This window comes from Anas platyrhynchos, chromosome 12 (assembly GCF_047663525.1).
Source record: "Anas platyrhynchos isolate ZD024472 breed Pekin duck chromosome 12, IASCAAS_PekinDuck_T2T, whole genome shotgun sequence".
Classification (NCBI taxonomy): domain Eukaryota; kingdom Metazoa; phylum Chordata; class Aves; order Anseriformes; family Anatidae; genus Anas; species Anas platyrhynchos.
The window spans coordinates 5,939,318-5,956,378 of record NC_092598.1 but is presented as its reverse complement, the minus strand read 5'-3'; the positions used below and the strand labels follow the sequence as shown (position 1 = coordinate 5,956,378).

Genomic DNA, 17,061 nt, shown 5'->3' with positions numbered 1-17,061 from the left:
AGAAAAGAAAAGAAAAGAAAAGAAAAGAAAAGAAAAGAAAAGAAAAGAAAAGAAAAGAAAAGAAAAGAAAAGAAAAGAAAAGAAAAGAAAAGAAAAGAAAAGAAAAGAAAAGAAAAGAAAAGAAAAGAAAAGAAAAGAAAAGAAAAAAGAAAAGAAAAGAAAAAAGAAAAGAAAAGAAAAAAGAAAAGAAAAAAGAAATCCTGTGTGCAAAATGAAGGAAGTGGCTCCACAAACGTACCTAGGGGACGGTCAGTCAACTGGAGCTGCCTGGGTGACCCACCGGAGCTAAGCTCTGGATGCACGGACGGATCCTTTAGTTACGCACAGCCTCCCCTTTTGTTCCAGGAATTGAATTTAGAAACAAACAAACAAGCAAACAAACAAACAAAGGAAGCCACCCCGCACCCTGCCCCAGCCCCCTGGTCCCCCCGCCCAGTCCTTGTCCCCTGCTGATGGCAACTGCCTGTGGTGGGACCCCGGGGCTGGGGCCAGCACCCCAAACACACGTGGGGGTGTGCGTGTGCGTGTGTGAGCCCCTCCACCCCTGTTGGTGCAGCCCCCGCAGCCCCGAAGCAGCCCAGGCTGCCCGCAGAGCCCCCCGGGCAGGGATACCCCCCCTCCCTTCCCCAGCCCAGGGTTATTTTCAAGCTGCTCCAATCTGTGACAGAATCATCCCCAAATGTGCTATCCCCTGGCCATGGCAGGTGCCGGGCGGGCAGAAGTGTGTGTCCCTGCTCACCCCCTCGCCCCGACACCCTGCAGCCCTTGGGGATGCTCGAGTTCAGCACCCAAAAGCCAGGGCTGAGGGGCAGGGAGATGCCAGAGCTGGCGCTGAAATAGGGTGTTGAGCCTTTACGCCTCCGTACGCAGTCATTGACATTTCTGTTTTAAAGGGGGAAGAGCTGCTGAGAACATTTTTCGGGATTGTGCTTCTTTATGAATTAACAATTGCAAGAGGCAACCAGGGACACTCCATTCCCTACCCCAGCTGGAAACTCAAAGGCACTGCTCAATTTGTTGGTTGTTGGCTAATCTGTTTTTTTTGTTTTGTTTTGTTTTGTTTTGTTTTGTTTTTCCTGCGTGGAAACCACTTCTAGCAAACTTCTGCTCTGGCTTCAAATCCCTCCACGCAAGACATCTCACAGAGATGCATGTGAGAGAAAAAAAAGCAAAGGAAAGCGTGTCACTGAGTCCACAGGGCTTCACTCCAACCGAGAGGAGAGGCTGGGCAGTCTCCAGCCCTGCACCACAAGCACAGGCCTGCACACCTCTCTGCGGCATCGCAAATGGCACTGCCTTAAAAGCTAGGCTTTGAAAGGGGAAAAAAATAAAAATCAAATGTGGCAATATAGAACGAAAATGATCATTTCGGAGAGTGATAAGATACAGGCGTCTCGCATTGGGGCACCAAGACGTTATCACACTGTGCCGGGTCAGCCTGATAGCGGGGCAGATAGCTGGGGCTGCCTATCTCTGTCCTTATACACGGCCAGCCCAGAGAGAGCCTCACCGATCCCTGGCCTTTTGCTTTTCACTCGAAAACTTAAGTCACATCCTGGACTATTTTTGCATCGTGTTGGCTTGGAGCTCACAAGTCTGAATGCACTCAGCCCTCGAAGAGTGACAAATGTTATTCTCAGTCCTCCCCCGCAATTTCAGGCAGTCAAGAATTAAATGCAGCACGGCGTACAGTATTTTAATCTATTGATTTTGATCTGCTGTGCCCCAAAAATTCATTAGAGGAGAGTTAAAAGTGTGAAATGGTCGAGTGCTCTGCTCCCTCCCGAAAAGACCGGTTCTTTCAACAGCCACTCACCTCTGCCACGTCCTGGTGTGCTACCTCGTGCTATTCATACCGAGACGTACACTTAAAACAAGATATCTGAAGCATTTGACTACGGACTGCTCAAGTGTGTGTGTGTGTACAAACAGGATTGTTTTTTGTCCCGGCTGAGCAAACAAAATAAATCACACTCTCCATAGCTGCCCCTGGAAGGGCCAGGCCTCGTGGCAGCCTCTCACAACCTGATCTCAGTGACTTTGGAAACGGGATGGAGGAAAGTTTATTAAAAACCTGAATTCGCAACACTGAACCGTGTAGCTTTTTTTTTTTATTTATTTTATTTCCTGCGTGAAATTTTTAATTTGGCCATCTGAACAGGTGTCAGAAACAGAGGGTCCATTTAGCTCCTCTGATGATCAGAGTAATAAATATAGAGGATTTCCTTTCAATGCAGCACATGCTGAAATGACACCAGTGTAGTTCTGGCATCTGAGCAGATAATTCTGATATATGCATCATTTCCTCCCTAAATCCAGGAAGCAGCTACACTCTGTATCTGATATTAGTATATTATGTCAAATAGAAATTGGTATTAAAATTATGAATGATTCTAGATCGAGAACTTCCTACACACTACACGGAGGGAGGGAGAGGAAACAGCTGCGCAGAAGCTTTCAGAAAGGAAAGGAAAAAAAGAGCTGGGAAAGTTCATTTTTTACACTTAAAATTTGCTGCCACGTTTTGCGGGGGGGGAGTAGTTTTCAAATGGCATTTTGAGTCCACACACATATTTTTTTTGTTGTTTTAAAAGGGCAAAGAGGACTTTCTAATACATAGAAGCTCTCAGCGCTCTGCTGTGAGCAGGCACTTCTCACACCGCACCTGCTGGCAGTGGTGAGGAAATAAATTTGAAGAAATAAATGTACACCAGTTGAAGAAATAAATGTACACCTGCTGAAGAAATAAATATACACCGGTGTGACCGGGCTGGTTCCCTCCCTTCTGCTCTCTAATTTTCGGATGCAGGCCAGGATGACGTTTTTTCTCAGGCAGGGAAAATGCTGCAGCAACCAACACGGAAATACTCATGGGCCCTGGATGCTAGGCAGAGGGGCTTGATTCATTTTAGGAAAATTAAAATAAATAAATAATAATAAAAAAGCCTAAGGGCGAGGTGGGGTGGAGAGGAGGGGGCCGCAGTGTATTGCGCTCCATTTCACGGCCAGCAAAGAGCCGCTCGGTGCGCGTATCTCCCAGCACTGATCACATGAAAGTTCTTTGTAATGTAGTTAATAAATGGGAAAGCACCACAGGACTATGGTAGAAGCGGGACATTGTTAGTGATGGGGAGATTAAGACCACGCACGTCTCCTGACATGCGGTTCCCCGGCTCTGGCAGCGCTCCCCCTGCTTCGGCACGGGAGGGACCTGCAGGGGGATGGCGGGATCCTGCTCCCCTCGGAAAGCACCGGGGGTTTACCTCGAGCTCAATGGGAGCAGGATCGAGGCCAGAGCCAAGCGAGGGGTGATTAATGAATGTGGGTTATTCAGAGCAGAGCGGTTCCAATTAGTCCCCAGCAAGCAGTCCTGCAGCAAAGGTGGGCGCTCCCCTGCAATGATTCATACAGAGAACCCCAAAAGTCGCTTTGCTTTAGTGAACATTAAAACTTACTGCTGTCATTTTCCTCTCCCTTCACTTGGGAAGTTAGTGAGTTTCAGGCCAAAATTCAAAGGCAGCCTAGAGAAGGCTGCATTATTTTTTTATTTGCAAATAAAGATTACACGGTGTAATAACAATGCGAAGCTCGGAGAGAGGCAAGCCTCCTCTTCCCTCTCAGGTTGGGCGTGTGATGGGAATTTTCCCTTTTGCACTCGGTCTATTTCTAGGAAGGATTTCTCTTATCACTGTTCAAACAGCTTTTTTTTTTTTTCCTCCGAGAAAGAAGACACTTGAGGGAGGCAGCAGGGCTCTGCGCTACTCATGCGATTCCCACCGCCCTTCACACTCTAGAGCCTGCTTCTAACCTTGCCCAGTGTCAGCCCGTGCTGGCAGTGTGGTGTGGGGACCAGGAGTGGGTCCCACTGCCGGTGGGCTCAGGGCTCTGCTGCCTTTGCCCCGTCCCCATAAAGAGCAGGGCTCCTCCAGGAGCTCTCTGAAAGGGTGGCAGTGAGAAAGAGCACCCGGCTGAGCCTCTCAGTGACCCTCTGTGAATAAACACGGGCATCAGCAAAGGCTCAGCCAGGGGAGGTGGGAGAAGGAATTAAAGAAAATCAAAAATAAAACCCGTCTTTATGAGAGGAGATAATTCTCTGCTCAGCCAATAGCGACCAGTTTACCCACGGCTTACACATTAACCAGAAAATGGAACTCAAATTAACCAGAATCTGGAGCTTGAACCATTACTCAAACCCCGGTGCAACAGAAGGTCAGATGCCAAAGGGCACTGCGCTGCCCGGGCGCCGGGGAGGGGCGAGGTGCGGCAGGGAGGACCGCAGCCACCGCCTGCCAAACCGGGGGGAACACGCCTGCTGCCATCCCCGGCGGGCACCACCGGGGTCCATCCGATGGGAGGAGGTGGGATTCCAGCAACAGGCAGCGCCCACAGCTCAGGGGGCATCAGGGTCGCATCCTGACCCCAGTACCCAGCGTGGGATGGGGCGTGGGTAGGGGAACGGCAACAGGTCCTCTGCTTTCGGTGCCACCAGCACCCAGCTGGGATGGTTTTAAAGCTGGGAAGGTGTTGGACCTACAGCAGGAGGAGGGGGGTGGGGATAAAATTGAATTTTTAAATATATATTTATATGCTGGGTTTATGAGGCTGGGTCTAGAGATAAAGCCATCGTCCCAGAGAGGCCAGAGCATTCTTCGGAGAGGCTTTTCAAATAAACTGGGCTGCTAATCCCATTCAGAGGGTGGGAGAGGACTCTGAGCACAGCCTGCCTCCTTCCTCTGGAAGCTCTCCGGGAAGGTCGCTGTAAACTAACTGGGTCGAGGGTCTGAGGAGCCTTTCGACGCCGAAATGCCCTTTGACATGGAGAACTGCAGTGAAGAGGGGCTTGGAGACCTTAACATTTCTAGCACGTTAACCTTTGGGGCTGATTGTTTAGGGCAAATAACTTTCAAAAGTTGGAGGAAGTCCTTTGAATATTTTTCTCTGCTCCTTGGTTTGCTCTGGGCTTTCTAAGGCCTGTAGCAAAAAAAAAAAAAAAAAAGAAAAAAGAAAAAAAAAGAAAAAAAAGAAAACCAGAGGGCAATCAAAGGAAGAATTGGGGACAAAAGCAAAGAAAAGCAAAAAAAAAGGAAGAGGCATGGACCCAAACGGCAAGAAATATTTCGATCTAACATTAAGTGTCTCTGTGACAAGCCAAGTCTGATGCGGTGTCATCTCTTGCTAGAGACAGGCACGCTTTGCTTGGATCAGATGATAAGAGGATGTGAAGTCTTCCCTTTCGCTTCACTCCATCATAAAACCATCAAAATACAGGGCCATATCATGTCATCAGGTTTGAAGCAGACCTCCCCTTTGAGATCTCCTAAAACCTGGTGGGATGATATGAGTCACTGAAACCGGGGTCACTGCGGTACTGAGAAGTCAGAGGACGCACCTGAAAGCTCACGTTTTTCATCTACCTGAAAGATAACTGATTTATAGTGGGTGACAATTTTCCATTTTCCACAAAGCTATCCTTTTCCTTCTTCCCTCATTTCCCTTATCGAGTCCAGCTCTGGTATCAGCATCACCCCTTTGCCATGCAGTACGCTGAAGTACTGCTGTCGGAGTTATTGAACTTTAAACTACACACTAAGAAACTGAGTACAGAATCAAAAAAATGCAGTTTATTATTGTAGATTATTCTCTCTTTTGATATAACCATAGAGTTGAAAATGAAAGAAAAGCACATAGGAACATCACACGTGGTTAGTTAGTAACTCAAGATATAAAACAATTTTGCACAGCAAAATATGTAAAAGAAAAAGTAACTGACAAGATTTTTTTATATTTATTGTGGTAAGATTTACTTTCCATTTTTTTTAAAAGACAGGATATCAGTCCCTGAAAATAAAATTTGCTGATTATTGCCTTTAAAACTGTGGAATTTTTGAAGTTACAGAAAATCCAGTTCTGCACCACAATACAACTGTAAAAAAATCTGCATCATTTTAAAACTGTGCAGTAATGCCATCTTTATAACTGCATAAATTGTATTAGCGTTCTAAACAGGTTTGTAATTTTTTTTTGTATTATATGCTTGCAGGTTATATCTTAGTGCAATTCAGTCCCAAATACTTCAATTTTGAAAAAAAAAAAAATCCATACATTTTGAATGTAAAATACCCCTATAGATATAAACAGGGGTGCCTCCCCCTTTTAATACTTTGGTTTTCAAATACAGTCAGTGGTATAGCAAGGACTACATATACCCAACTTATATTTAAGTTGCAAGCACATGCTGCATAAACTACTTTTTAAAACAGTCCCGTTGCAAATTCTACCCCCCTTTACATCACGACAGTAAACAATTTAGTGCATCAATCTTTAAAAAAAAAAATCTACATCTAAACAGACCTAACTCTTTCGAATTTATCTATAACATTCCTTTATCTGTAGCATACATTTTAACTGGGCTAACAGATGACAGAAACTAGAATTAAATTATATACTAGGAACCCAGAGCATTCCACATTTGACCATGACCAAATGCAAAAGGAAAAAAAAAATAGAGAGAGAGAGAGAAAGAGGGATGGGGCAGATCACTTAAGATTATTTGTGTGACTGTTTTAGGCAACAGCATGGTTTCAATGTTCCCCCCAAATGGGATGTGAATTTTGCTTTTGAACATCTTCCCAAAGTTCTTTTTGTATTTTTTATCTTTTTTTTTTATCTTTTTTTTTTTTTCTGCCACATTATCAAAATCCATTCTGGCATGTTTTTTTAAGAGGGAATGCTTCAGTGCATTTAAAAGGAAGTCTGAAGTTTTGAATAACTCAAAGCAGTTTTAGAGCAGATGCAAACTTTAATGGGGAGGAAGAGGAGGAGGAAGATCAAAGGTTGCACTTTTTTGCTTTCAACCCAAAAAAGTGATGAGGCAATAAAACAAAAGGATGAATGCCATGCCATAATAGTCTCCAAAAGTCCATTTCCAAGCAAAAGAAAAAAAAATAATTATACCATACATGACCAGCATGCAGGGTTTTTTATTAATATAATGTCTCTTTTTCATAGTCTTTTGAAACAGTTATAGTTCATTGTTGCTAAGACAAAATAGCAAGCGTAATGCATGAGATGAGTATGGGATTCTAATGGCAGACTAAAGTCTCACGTTTGGCAGATTAAGGCCAAAACTCACATGAACACACCGAAGGTTGATGCAGGCTTGATTTTGGCAGGTTGATCTAGGTATATCTCTAGTTTTGCACAACAACGCTAAAAACTGATGGAACTCAGCAAGCTGGAGTCTAAAAATTTCACATTGTTTTTGTATTTTTTTGTGTATTTTTTTTGTTTTATGTTTTTTTTGTTTGTTTTTTTTTTGTGTTTTTTTTTTTTATTATTTACTTTTCGCAAAGCTCAAATCTCATATGAAGAACTCAGGATGGCAAAAAAAAATCTGACTCTTTTGGACACAGCAAGCTCAAAAGAAAAAAAAACTCATGAACTTAAAAATATATATATAATGTGGATGGCAGGTTTCAAAGAAGAGCAAGCTTCATATGAAGAACTGAGTTGGTGGTGAGTTGGATCTTTTAAATTTAAAAAAAAAAAAAAAAAACAACAGCAAGCCCCCACAAAAAAAAATAAAAATAATAATAATAAACAGAAAAGAAACTCATGTAGAACTTTAGGTCGGCCAACACGGAGCCAGCCCACCTTAAAAAAAAAAAATCAACCCAAAACCAACTTGGTTTTAAAATCGTTTTGAGTTTAAAAACAAAAAAAAAAGAAAAAGTGACACGAGGTGGCAAGCTGGGTTGTCGCTCTAGCAAAGCCCCCAACAACAACTCACACGGAGAACTTTTAGTTAAGGTGGCAAGGCTGTGGGCACTCACATGAAAAACTCTGGAGAGGAAGGGTTGTCGCTGCTGGATCCGTTTTCTCTGAAGCCATTGCTGACCAGCTTCTCGTACTTTTCCTTGTAGGCGTCCCTCTCCCGGACCAGCCTGGAGATCTCCTGCTTTAGGTGCTCCACTTGCTGCAGCAGCTGGTTCTTCTCCGACTCCAGGACGTGCCGCTGCTGGACCCTCTTGAAGCGGCAGGACTGGGCATAGCCCCTGTTTTTGAGGGTCCTCCTCTTCTGCTTCAGCCGGATCACCTCTTCCTTGCTGACGCCCCGCAGCTGCCGGTTGAGCTCCCGCACGGACATGGTGACCAGCTGCTCGTCCGAGAAGCGGTCGTCGAAGTGCAGGCCGCCTCCGCCGTGGTGCGGGTGGTGCAGCCCCCCGGCGCCCCCGCCGCCGCCGCCGCCGCCGCCGCCGCCGCCTCCGGAGCCGGCGGCCGACGACGACGAGGAGGAGGAGGAGGAGGAGGAGGAGGAAGGCGGCGCGCTGCCCGGCGCCGCGCCGTGGGGGTGCCCCCCGGCGCCGTGGTGCGGGTGGTGGTGGTGGTGGTGGTGGTAGTGGGGCGCGCCGCCCTGCGCCGCCGCCGCGGCGATCACCGCCGACACCACGGCGGCCGCCGAGCCCATCTCCTCGGCCGGCCCCGAGCCCCCGGAGCCGGCGGCCGCGGCCAGCTGCTGCCCTCTAGCATAGCCATCGAAGGCGCCGGGCAGCGGGTGGTGGCTGCTGTTGATGAGCGCCTCCACCGCGTCCTCCGGGCTGAAGCCCAGCGCCTCGGGGTTGAGCTGCTGCGGGTAGCCCGTCATCCAGTAGTAGTCTTCCAGGTGGCCCTTCTGGTCGCTGCCGGAGCCGGGGCTGGGCGCCGAGAAGCTGGGGGACGGGGGCACCGAGCTGCAGGGCGTGCTCATCGGGGTGGAGGAGAGCGAGCCCCCGGCGATCAAGCGGCCGCACTGGCTGATAATGCGGTCGGTCTCCACCGGCTCCTTTTTCACTTCAAACTTCATCAGATCGAAGTCATTAACATATTCCATGGCCAGGGGACTGGTGGGCAGGTCGGAGCCGCTCATTGCCAGTTCTGATGCCATCCTTTTGCTGCTGACAGTCCTCCAGAAAGGGTGCGCTCCGGGAGCGAGGGGACTGCTCTGAGTTGCCGCCGGGTGAGCCAGCTTGCTGCCGGGCGAGCTCCGCTCCGCACCGCTCCGCACCGCTCCGCACCCCTCCGCACCGCTCCTCCTGCCGCTGCCTCTCGCCGCAGCCTCGGCTCCGGCTCCGCTCCGCTCCGCCCCGGCCGCTCTCGCTCCGGCTCCGCGTTATCCCTTGCAGAGTCTCCGCTGCTGCTGATGCATCAGAGCGAGGGGCTCTCGCTATTCGCCTTTTGCATAAAGGTTTTTTTTTTTTTTTCCTCCTCTCTCTCTCTCTCCTCTCTCTCTTTTTGCAGCTTGCAAACTGCAGCTGGAAGTGTTAGCTGGTGTTGTTGCGAGTAAATCTCTTTTCTTTTTTTTTTTTTTTTTAGGTTCAGTTTGGTTATTTTTAACACTTCATGGTGCCTTTCCTCTGGGCTTTCTCATGCAAAGTGCAAAGCGAGGAGAGAGGTTCATCGGGGAAAGGAGGAGGGAGAAGAGACCGAAGACAAAAAAAAAATCAAAGTCGATATCGCAACCAAAATAATAACAATCATAAAAAAAAAAAAAAAGGAGAGAGAGAGAAAAAAAAAAAAAAAAACACAACTCAACCCCAAAGCTACGGCAAGAAGATGAAAAATATTTTAAAGGTTTCATCCAGCAGGAGAGTTTAAAAGCATTGCAGAGTTTTATAGCGCTCCTGACGTCAGCCTCCGAATGGCAAATTGGCTGGGCGGGCGGCCCAATGGGCTGCCTGCAGCCGCCGGCATTAGCATAATAGTATAGAAACAAGGAAACTTTTCGGGGCTGTCAATCAGGGCGCAATCAGCTGACTGTCAGCTGGGAGCGCCGTAACCCCTTCCTGCCCGCCCCGTTCACCGGGGACCGGGCACCGGGCTGGGGCCGCTCCTCCCGCCGGGACGCGCCGTCGGGTGCCCGCCCGGCTCCGCTCCGCTCCGCTCCGCGCTGCCTTGCTTTGTCCTGCTTTGTCCTGCTCTGTCCTGCTTTGTCCTGTTCTGTCCTGCTCTGCCCCGGGGTGCGGAGCCCTCGGGTGCTCCTGGCCGGCCGGGCACCCGAGGGCACCGGGGGACTTGGCCCGGGGGCGTGCGGGGACGGCCCGAGGGAGGGGGCTGCTCCGGGGGGCTCCGCGGGGCTCGGCGGTGCTGCCGGGCTCAGCCGGGCTCCAGCCGCTACCTGGTGCCGGTACCGAGACCCCCGGGCCGCCCCCCCGCGGCGGCTCCCCCCTGGGTCTGCCGCTTGCTGCCGGCAGCGATCGTTCCCCGGCCGTCCCCAGCAGAGAGGTCCGAAAGCCCTGCAAGTTTGCAAGCCCCGCTCCCGCCGGCGCTCGGCCGGCCTGGCCGGGCTAATTAACGGAATACATCGCGAAACTAATTGTCTTCTTTTTAGCCTCCCCTCCCGGTGCCCCCCGGCCGGGGCTGGAGGGGGGGGAGCCGTGCGAGCGCGGAGCGGGCTGCACCCGGCGGTGCCGAGCGGCGGCGGAGCGGCTCCGTTCAAACCTCGACAGCGCCATCTCTCGTCGAAAGGTCAGTGCCGAGGCCGTCCCCGGCCGGCGCCGAGCCGCGGGAGCAGAGCCGAGCCGTGCCGGGCCGTGCCGAGCTGTGCCGTGCCGTGCCGTGCCGTCGGGGCTCCGCCGTCGGGGCTGGCCCGGCCCGGCCCGGCTCAGGTCGGCTCGGTTGGGGTCCCTTCTTGGCCCCCCTTGGGCCGGGGAAGCCCGCAGCCTGCCGAGCTGCCAGGCTCGCTTTGTCGAGCGGGCTTTATGGGAATATCGATAGAATTAAAGTTACTTGTAATTCCGTGATAAATGAGATGTCTCTAGTAAGTAAGATTAAGTGCGGTGCTATAAAGTTGTTTATCTGAAAAGTAATTCTCAGAAACCTGACTTCTGACACTTGGTCATATATTAAACCAGCTTCTTGAACATTGTACTTCAAATCCTCCCTTCTCCCCTTGCCCGGTCCCTTCCCCCTCCGAGTTTGCTATTTATAACCGTGCACGGGGTATGACTTTGTAGGTGCAGGCAAGTCTCTGGGTAATTTTTCACCAACTGTGAAAATCATCATTTGCGATAGCCAAAGAATCTCTGCTTCGGAAATAATACTTGGCTAGTGGATTCACGAATGGATAACATCTTCTGACTATGCCATTATCAGTACGAGTGCCAGTACTAACATCTGAAAGTCATACAGCGTGTACTGTTCCTGGCAGTTAAAAAGGTAGGGCATACTGCAAATTTAGGAAGATAGCTACATCTAGAAGTGATTGCAGAGGCAATCCTGTAAAGTTAAAAAACGCTACCGACGTCGCTAACAAAATTAAAACAGTTCTGCACAGCCCCACAATGCACACGCACAGAGAGCCGTGGACATCTGCTGGGTTTATCTTGCAGCTGATATTCGTGACATACTTAATACGACTTAACTGCTCCGGCTGGCTTTCCCATTTCTTCACATCGTAGGAATCAACAAAACTTCCAGGCTCGCAGCATAAATCCCCACAGGACAGTCCAATTCCCCGTATTTGTTTTTTTCCTGAGGAAGATGAATGTGGTACTGTATATCACTTAACGTGCTCACCTATGAGGGGCATAAAATGTGTGCTAATATTTTTAAATGAAAAGGTTATTGCTTTTCAGAACATACAATCGTAGTATTTCACTTGCCTGTTTGATAGATGTCTGTGGAAATATGGCTCCAGCCCCATAAAATAGTTTATTTGGACATGAGGATTCAAAGTGCTACATTTGCAAACTAGTAAATTTCCTGAGTAAACTCTGAACTCGAGACAAAGAGTATGAAATTGTGTGAGCTAATGGGGACCGTCTGTTAATTGATACCAATGTAAGCAAGTGCTGCAAATTAAATCAGAGCTCTGACCTACCAGAACAGCAAGTAAAATTATTAGTTGTACAATATTGTTCTTGTGTGATTATTACACAGAGCTGCCGCACCAAAATGTCTCTGCTGCTCAGCACACCAGAGAAAAAAAGATTATTAGCAATTTTTGGATAACCTTCAGAAGCAACATTCTCCTCTCTCCACTATATAATTCTCATTTTAGTACTATTTTTCTTTATTATTTGGCTATTCACAATGGGTGTCTAAACATTTACAGTCCTCTATTACCAGTGTTTCTTTCATAACAATCGCACACTTTCATTTCAATTAGAGCTATTCAGTCTTCGGTTTTTCCACAATTATCACAGGCCAATTCCCCCAGACTGCTCCCTTTTCCCAGCACTGCTCGTTCCTGATCCAAGCAGAGGGAAAACTCCAGCGTCCCTTTCGTAGCCCCTTGCTCCAGTTTGTTTTCCAGCATCTCTGCTCGACAACGCGATGTGGAGCCCTGCCTGCTCGCAGCTTGCTGCTGACCTGCTTCAGGAGCTTTCAAACTAATGTATATTTATTGCGGGAGACTTTTCTGACAAATCGTGCAGGGGGACGTGAAACATTAACTCCAAATTCACTCGAATCGCGCTGCACTGGGACGAGCACGCCAGCAGCATATGCATGAACTTTCATCGCTGAAGCGTGCGTGTGTGTGCATGTGTGTATGTATCCAGCACAGAAGATTTAGCAGAGGCGAACGTGCGGGTTATGAGTTATACAGACCCAGAGTGTAATTTGTTATAACTTAAACACATGTCGAGAACAACACATTAAGTACAGTTGCTGCTCCTTTTGTTTACCTAGTGTCTTATTTTATGGTGCAGAACTAAGCAGTGTCCACCAAATTTAACTATGAAACTGGCCAAATTGATTTCAGAAAGACTTCTTTGGAGTAACAGAGTGATAAGGCATAAACTGCTCCTAGGTGCAGTGCTAGATAAATCCTTTTAACAGTCTTCAGATCAGTTAACAGGGTAAGTAAATCACATATCACTGTTAGCAGATTTATGGGAGAGAATTAATAGAATCAGACGAGATAATCTGGTAGGGATAAAATTGCTGAGGAAACAGTCCTGCCTTATATTTGAGGATCTGAAACAACAGTCTGATTACTGGGAGTCATTATGGATCGGTGAATTATGAGCTAAATCATCATAATAGTAATTCAGTATTTATTAATTCTTTTCTCTTTAAACAACTCACAGACGCAAATAAAAGCCTCTCTCTCTTTGAAGACACATTCTTTATATATTTTTATTGGATGTAATTTACTATTTGCATTACCTGTATTTACTTCATAATTGAACATTTTGCATTCAAATTTATGTAATGCATTATGCTTGAGAATATATTTCTCCCTTATTAGCATAAATAGTCACTTACCTCATGAATTACTAACAAAGTTTATCTGAAAATATAGGTATATTTTTTATTAAGTGGAGCACAAGCATATGTACAATAAATTCTGATTTGCCAGTCGTGTTGCAGAAACACATAACAGCCCCGTGTCGGAGAAGAGGGAGAAGAAACAGCAGAGAAGAAGCAGAATCGATTAATACGTGTGTACTCATGACAATAATTTTTTTTCTGTCGATGCTTTGCTTATTTTTAATGAAGAATTAGTGACTCAAAGGGTTACTTCAGAAGGAGCAGATGAAAAAGGATCCTGCAGTGGCTGTCTTCTCCCTGTCCCCCCCAGTGCTTCCCGACGGACGTGGCTGGCTGAGGCTTCGCCACTGCAGCCTTGCTCCGGCTGAGTTCCCGTGGACCTGCTGCACACCATGGGTGCATGGTGCTCTAAAGTCACATTTTGAAAAATTTATTTCATTTCCTTAATCCTGTTTTTATGCTTGGGCTTCAAATTCCAATAATCAATATAATTTAGGCCCATCCTGCAGTATTAATGCAACCCTACTTATGCAAAGAAAACCCCAACCCTATTGACTTTGAGAACTGCAGGATTGAATCCTTGATCCCATTGAAACGAGTGACAAAACTTCTATTGATTTCAGGGGAAGCAGGATCGGGTCCTCGATGTTAGCAATTTGTTTATGTCAAAGGGCTGGTGCTACGAAGAATGAAAGACAGCAGCAGATCCGATGGCAGGAAATAAGGTCTGCTCCCCCAAAGTTAAAGACAAAATTCCCAGTTAACTTGGGATGGATCTCCTTCACACTCAGGCTTTATCATTGTGATACAAACCATGTGCTAACATGCATGTATATTTGGTTTGGACGCATAGAGCAAGTCCTCCTGGGAGTGTTCAGATGAGCATGTCTGTAAAAGTATCACAGCAAAATGAGCTCCTCTTGCCGCTCTCACTTTTCCCAAGCCTGGTACAATCCATTTCCGTGACTACAGTTTTCTGCCCCATACGCCTCTGATAGTGCTCTTTTATTTTAAGGCTGAGAAAATCTTCCTTTTAAACTCATGCTGAGCATCAAATTGGACTCCACTTGCAGCTGAACATCTTGGCTGCCTCTTTCTCTCCACCAGCAGCTCCAGTATATTTTATGTAGAACTCTCTCTGCTAATGAAACTTGCTTTTACTCTCTGTTCTCTTTCCAGTTTTGCATTAGTGTTGCTGAATCCATCAGGCTTGCCACCTTTGAAGATCTCTTAAAACTGTGCAAAAGGGGACAAAAATGGTTTATTTTTCTATAAAGAATCGTATTTGGCCAGCCTGCACAGACCCTGAATACAGTACCTCTATTGTATTTAAAATTTCTGTTGCTAAGTAGAAAAAAAAATAGTTTAAAAAGGCACACTTAAACACACATCTTGGTGGGTTTTGTGTAGCATCTCAGTGTTTTAACTCTAGAAATTGTGAGACGTTAGCAACTACTCTGATTTTATTCCTTTCAGCAGTCACTGTGTGGAAAGATGCAGCACGGGTGCTACACCTGAGTGCCTGAGCTTGCCCTGTGTCAGAGGGAAGGGACTGCTTTTCAGAAATCAGACTATTTTCATTGCTTGCTTATAATGTTTGTAAAATACTAGAAACATGCTGAATAACTTCATATGATCCGGAAAGAATTTCTCTCTCTGAAGGGAAGACATCTCAGAGGTGCAACAGAGAAGCTGCGAGCGGTTCTGTGAGAGGTGTCTAAAGGTTGGTGCCATGAGGTTTGTGTTGTGCCTGCTTTATGATGCATGTCCTACTTTGCTAATTCTCATGAATGGCTTTGCCTCAATGTAAAAATCAATAAAGGCATTTTGATGCCAAAAATCTATTTGTCTAAAAGATATAAAAACTGAAATTGCAATAAAGATTTTTATCAAGCTTTATGGTGGAATTTATCATTTATAACTTGAATGAGCATGTTCAGTTATACAATGTGGTGTTTGCTCTGAAATTAGCTGAAGTGAGCAAATAGAGGATCTGGTAAAATCTAGTGCACAGATTAATCTGAAAACTCTATAGAAACAGAAAACTAGCATTAGTTAAGGGAGGAGAATAATGCAGTTATATCACCGAGCTGTCCTGGCACTGTCCTGCGATACGCACGATGTGTTTGTATCTATTTTAGCTCTGAAAATCATTGCTGCCTTTTTCCCTTCTGTTCTGCATTAAGTTTCAGCAGCAAGGAACAGTCGCAGTGGCAGCATGAAAAAAATAACTGAGTTTTACGTGCTCTCTCTTTCCTAAAGCCAACTGCCAGTTAGTGGTGAAGAGGGCATGATTCTGGCATTACATTTTGGTGTGCTACTGTGAAGGTTGAGGTAGTCTTTATTAAAAGTTCTGAACGTCAGTAAATTTTAAACAAATCTGTGATTTGCCAGTGCCAAGTGTTTCCCCCGCTGTGTGCTCGGGTTCTGCTGATGGAATCAGCTGTGGTGCAAGGAGAGAGAGCAGGTTGAAGGGGCTTAGTGGCACTGCAATGATGAGAGAGCCTTAAAACACAGGTAGAACCCGGGCTAAGGACCTCAGTACAGGTGCAGAAGGGAGCCAAGAGCCCGGCACACCTCCCTTAGACCTCTGCCCATCCATCCCTGAAGCAGGCACCCGCACAGCGAGGATGCCTCAGACATGATGAGAGCTGTCGGATGAAAGGTGGCTGCGAGCGCAACGCGCTGTAAATCAAAACCCCAGATGAGCTGTACGTACAAGAGCATGTAAGGATCTTACGTTACCTCCAACCTCTAATTATCCGACTGAATCTGGCCTAACCTGCTTATCTTCTGAGCATTACTCACAGGGTTTTGGCAGGAGGAGGTGTCAATGAATATGAGACAGTTCTGGAGCCAACACCTCTGCCAGCTGAACTGGCAGGAGCTGAGGCTTAATCATGGGCAGAAACTGGGGGGACGGGGGTGTTTCCCCCTTCCCAGCCAGTCCAGCCATAATGGGCCCAGTTGATTATATCTCCTGCCCTCTCCGGCCCAGGTGAACTAGCTCTCCACTCGTTCCCCAGGTCCAACAGCCACACTCCACCTCTGGTGAAGGACGCCAGGTCTGATTTCTGTGTCAGGAGCTTGGCGGCTGGAGCTGTCGTCTTGACTATGGAGACAGAGCAGCATCTGTCAGAAAATCTATGTGAAAACAGTGTGGGTGCCAGCAAATGGGAGCTGTAGCTTTCTAATCAGCTACATTTGATTTGGTTTGATATATTTAACTTCTCTTTTTTTTTTTCTCCCACTATTGGCAAATGTGTTATTCTTCCCCAGAAATGAAAACAACCTGCAATTTACGGGATTGCTTTATAGAGTCTTGATGCAGAGAAGTGTATGTCATGATGACATCTGATATCTTTCAGTGGCATTAATTGTCTACACCAAGAGATGGATGGAAAGTTTCATACTCCGTTTTTTCCTGATCCCCAAGAATTAGCTCACTGTTTTGGAAGGGCTGGGCAGGCCCAATTCAGATTTGTCTCCATCCGGAGTCTGGGTCATTCAGAAACTCTAATCCTTAACTAAAAGGAAATGATAAAAATATCCATGAAATTAATTTTCACACCTGCAGTTGGAATTAATAATGGCAACCAGAGTGGCATCCTATTTCAGCTCCCTTGAGGTGACTAACAGTCCTGGTCATTAATATAATACCAACCACCAGAGGAATTCACTGTCTGAGGGATCTACCATGAAAAACAAATGATCCCCAGAGCTATGCCTGCACAATGGAAAATGGCTTTAGTCATGTATTAGTCATTTTATCACAAGATTGTATTTTTGCACTGGGAGGTTTGCTCT

General features: G+C 46.7%; 2 protein-coding genes across 11 annotated transcripts in view; one reads left to right on the top strand and one right to left on the bottom strand.

Annotated features, from left to right (window-relative positions):
* MAF (MAF bZIP transcription factor) overlaps nt 1-9,755 on the bottom strand; it is a 177,164-nt gene extending 167,409 nt beyond the window's left edge. For 5 of the 10 annotated variants that reach the window (XM_038185414.2, XM_038185413.2, XM_038185415.2 and 2 more), the window contains exon 1: nt 7,833-9,755. In XM_038185414.2, the coding sequence (XP_038041342.1) occupies nt 7,833-8,923 (1,091 nt within the window). In that variant the 5' untranslated portion in view covers nt 8,924-9,755. Of the gene's footprint in view, nt 1-238; nt 334-4,056; nt 4,972-7,832 lie in introns of those variants that run through there. The other 5 variants (XR_005268829.2, XR_005268830.2, XR_005268831.2 and 2 more) reach the window with 2 other exon arrangements.
* LOC140003533 (uncharacterized) lies at nt 9,592-15,401 on the top strand. Its single transcript, XM_072043996.1, has 3 exons — nt 9,592-9,609; nt 9,741-10,503; nt 12,183-15,401. Exons 1-3 carry the CDS (start codon nt 9,592-9,594, stop codon nt 12,488-12,490), a joined length of 1,089 nt encoding a protein of 362 aa, XP_071900097.1. The 3' UTR covers nt 12,491-15,401.
* The last annotated feature ends 1,660 nt before the right edge of the window (nt 15,402-17,061 follow it).

Coding starts and splice junctions, on each gene's coding strand:
- LOC140003533 (XM_072043996.1), top strand. Junction 10,504..12,182: donor GCGCCATCTCTCGTCGAAAG/GTCAGTGCCGAG, acceptor CAATTATCACAG/GCCAATTCCCCCAGACTGCT.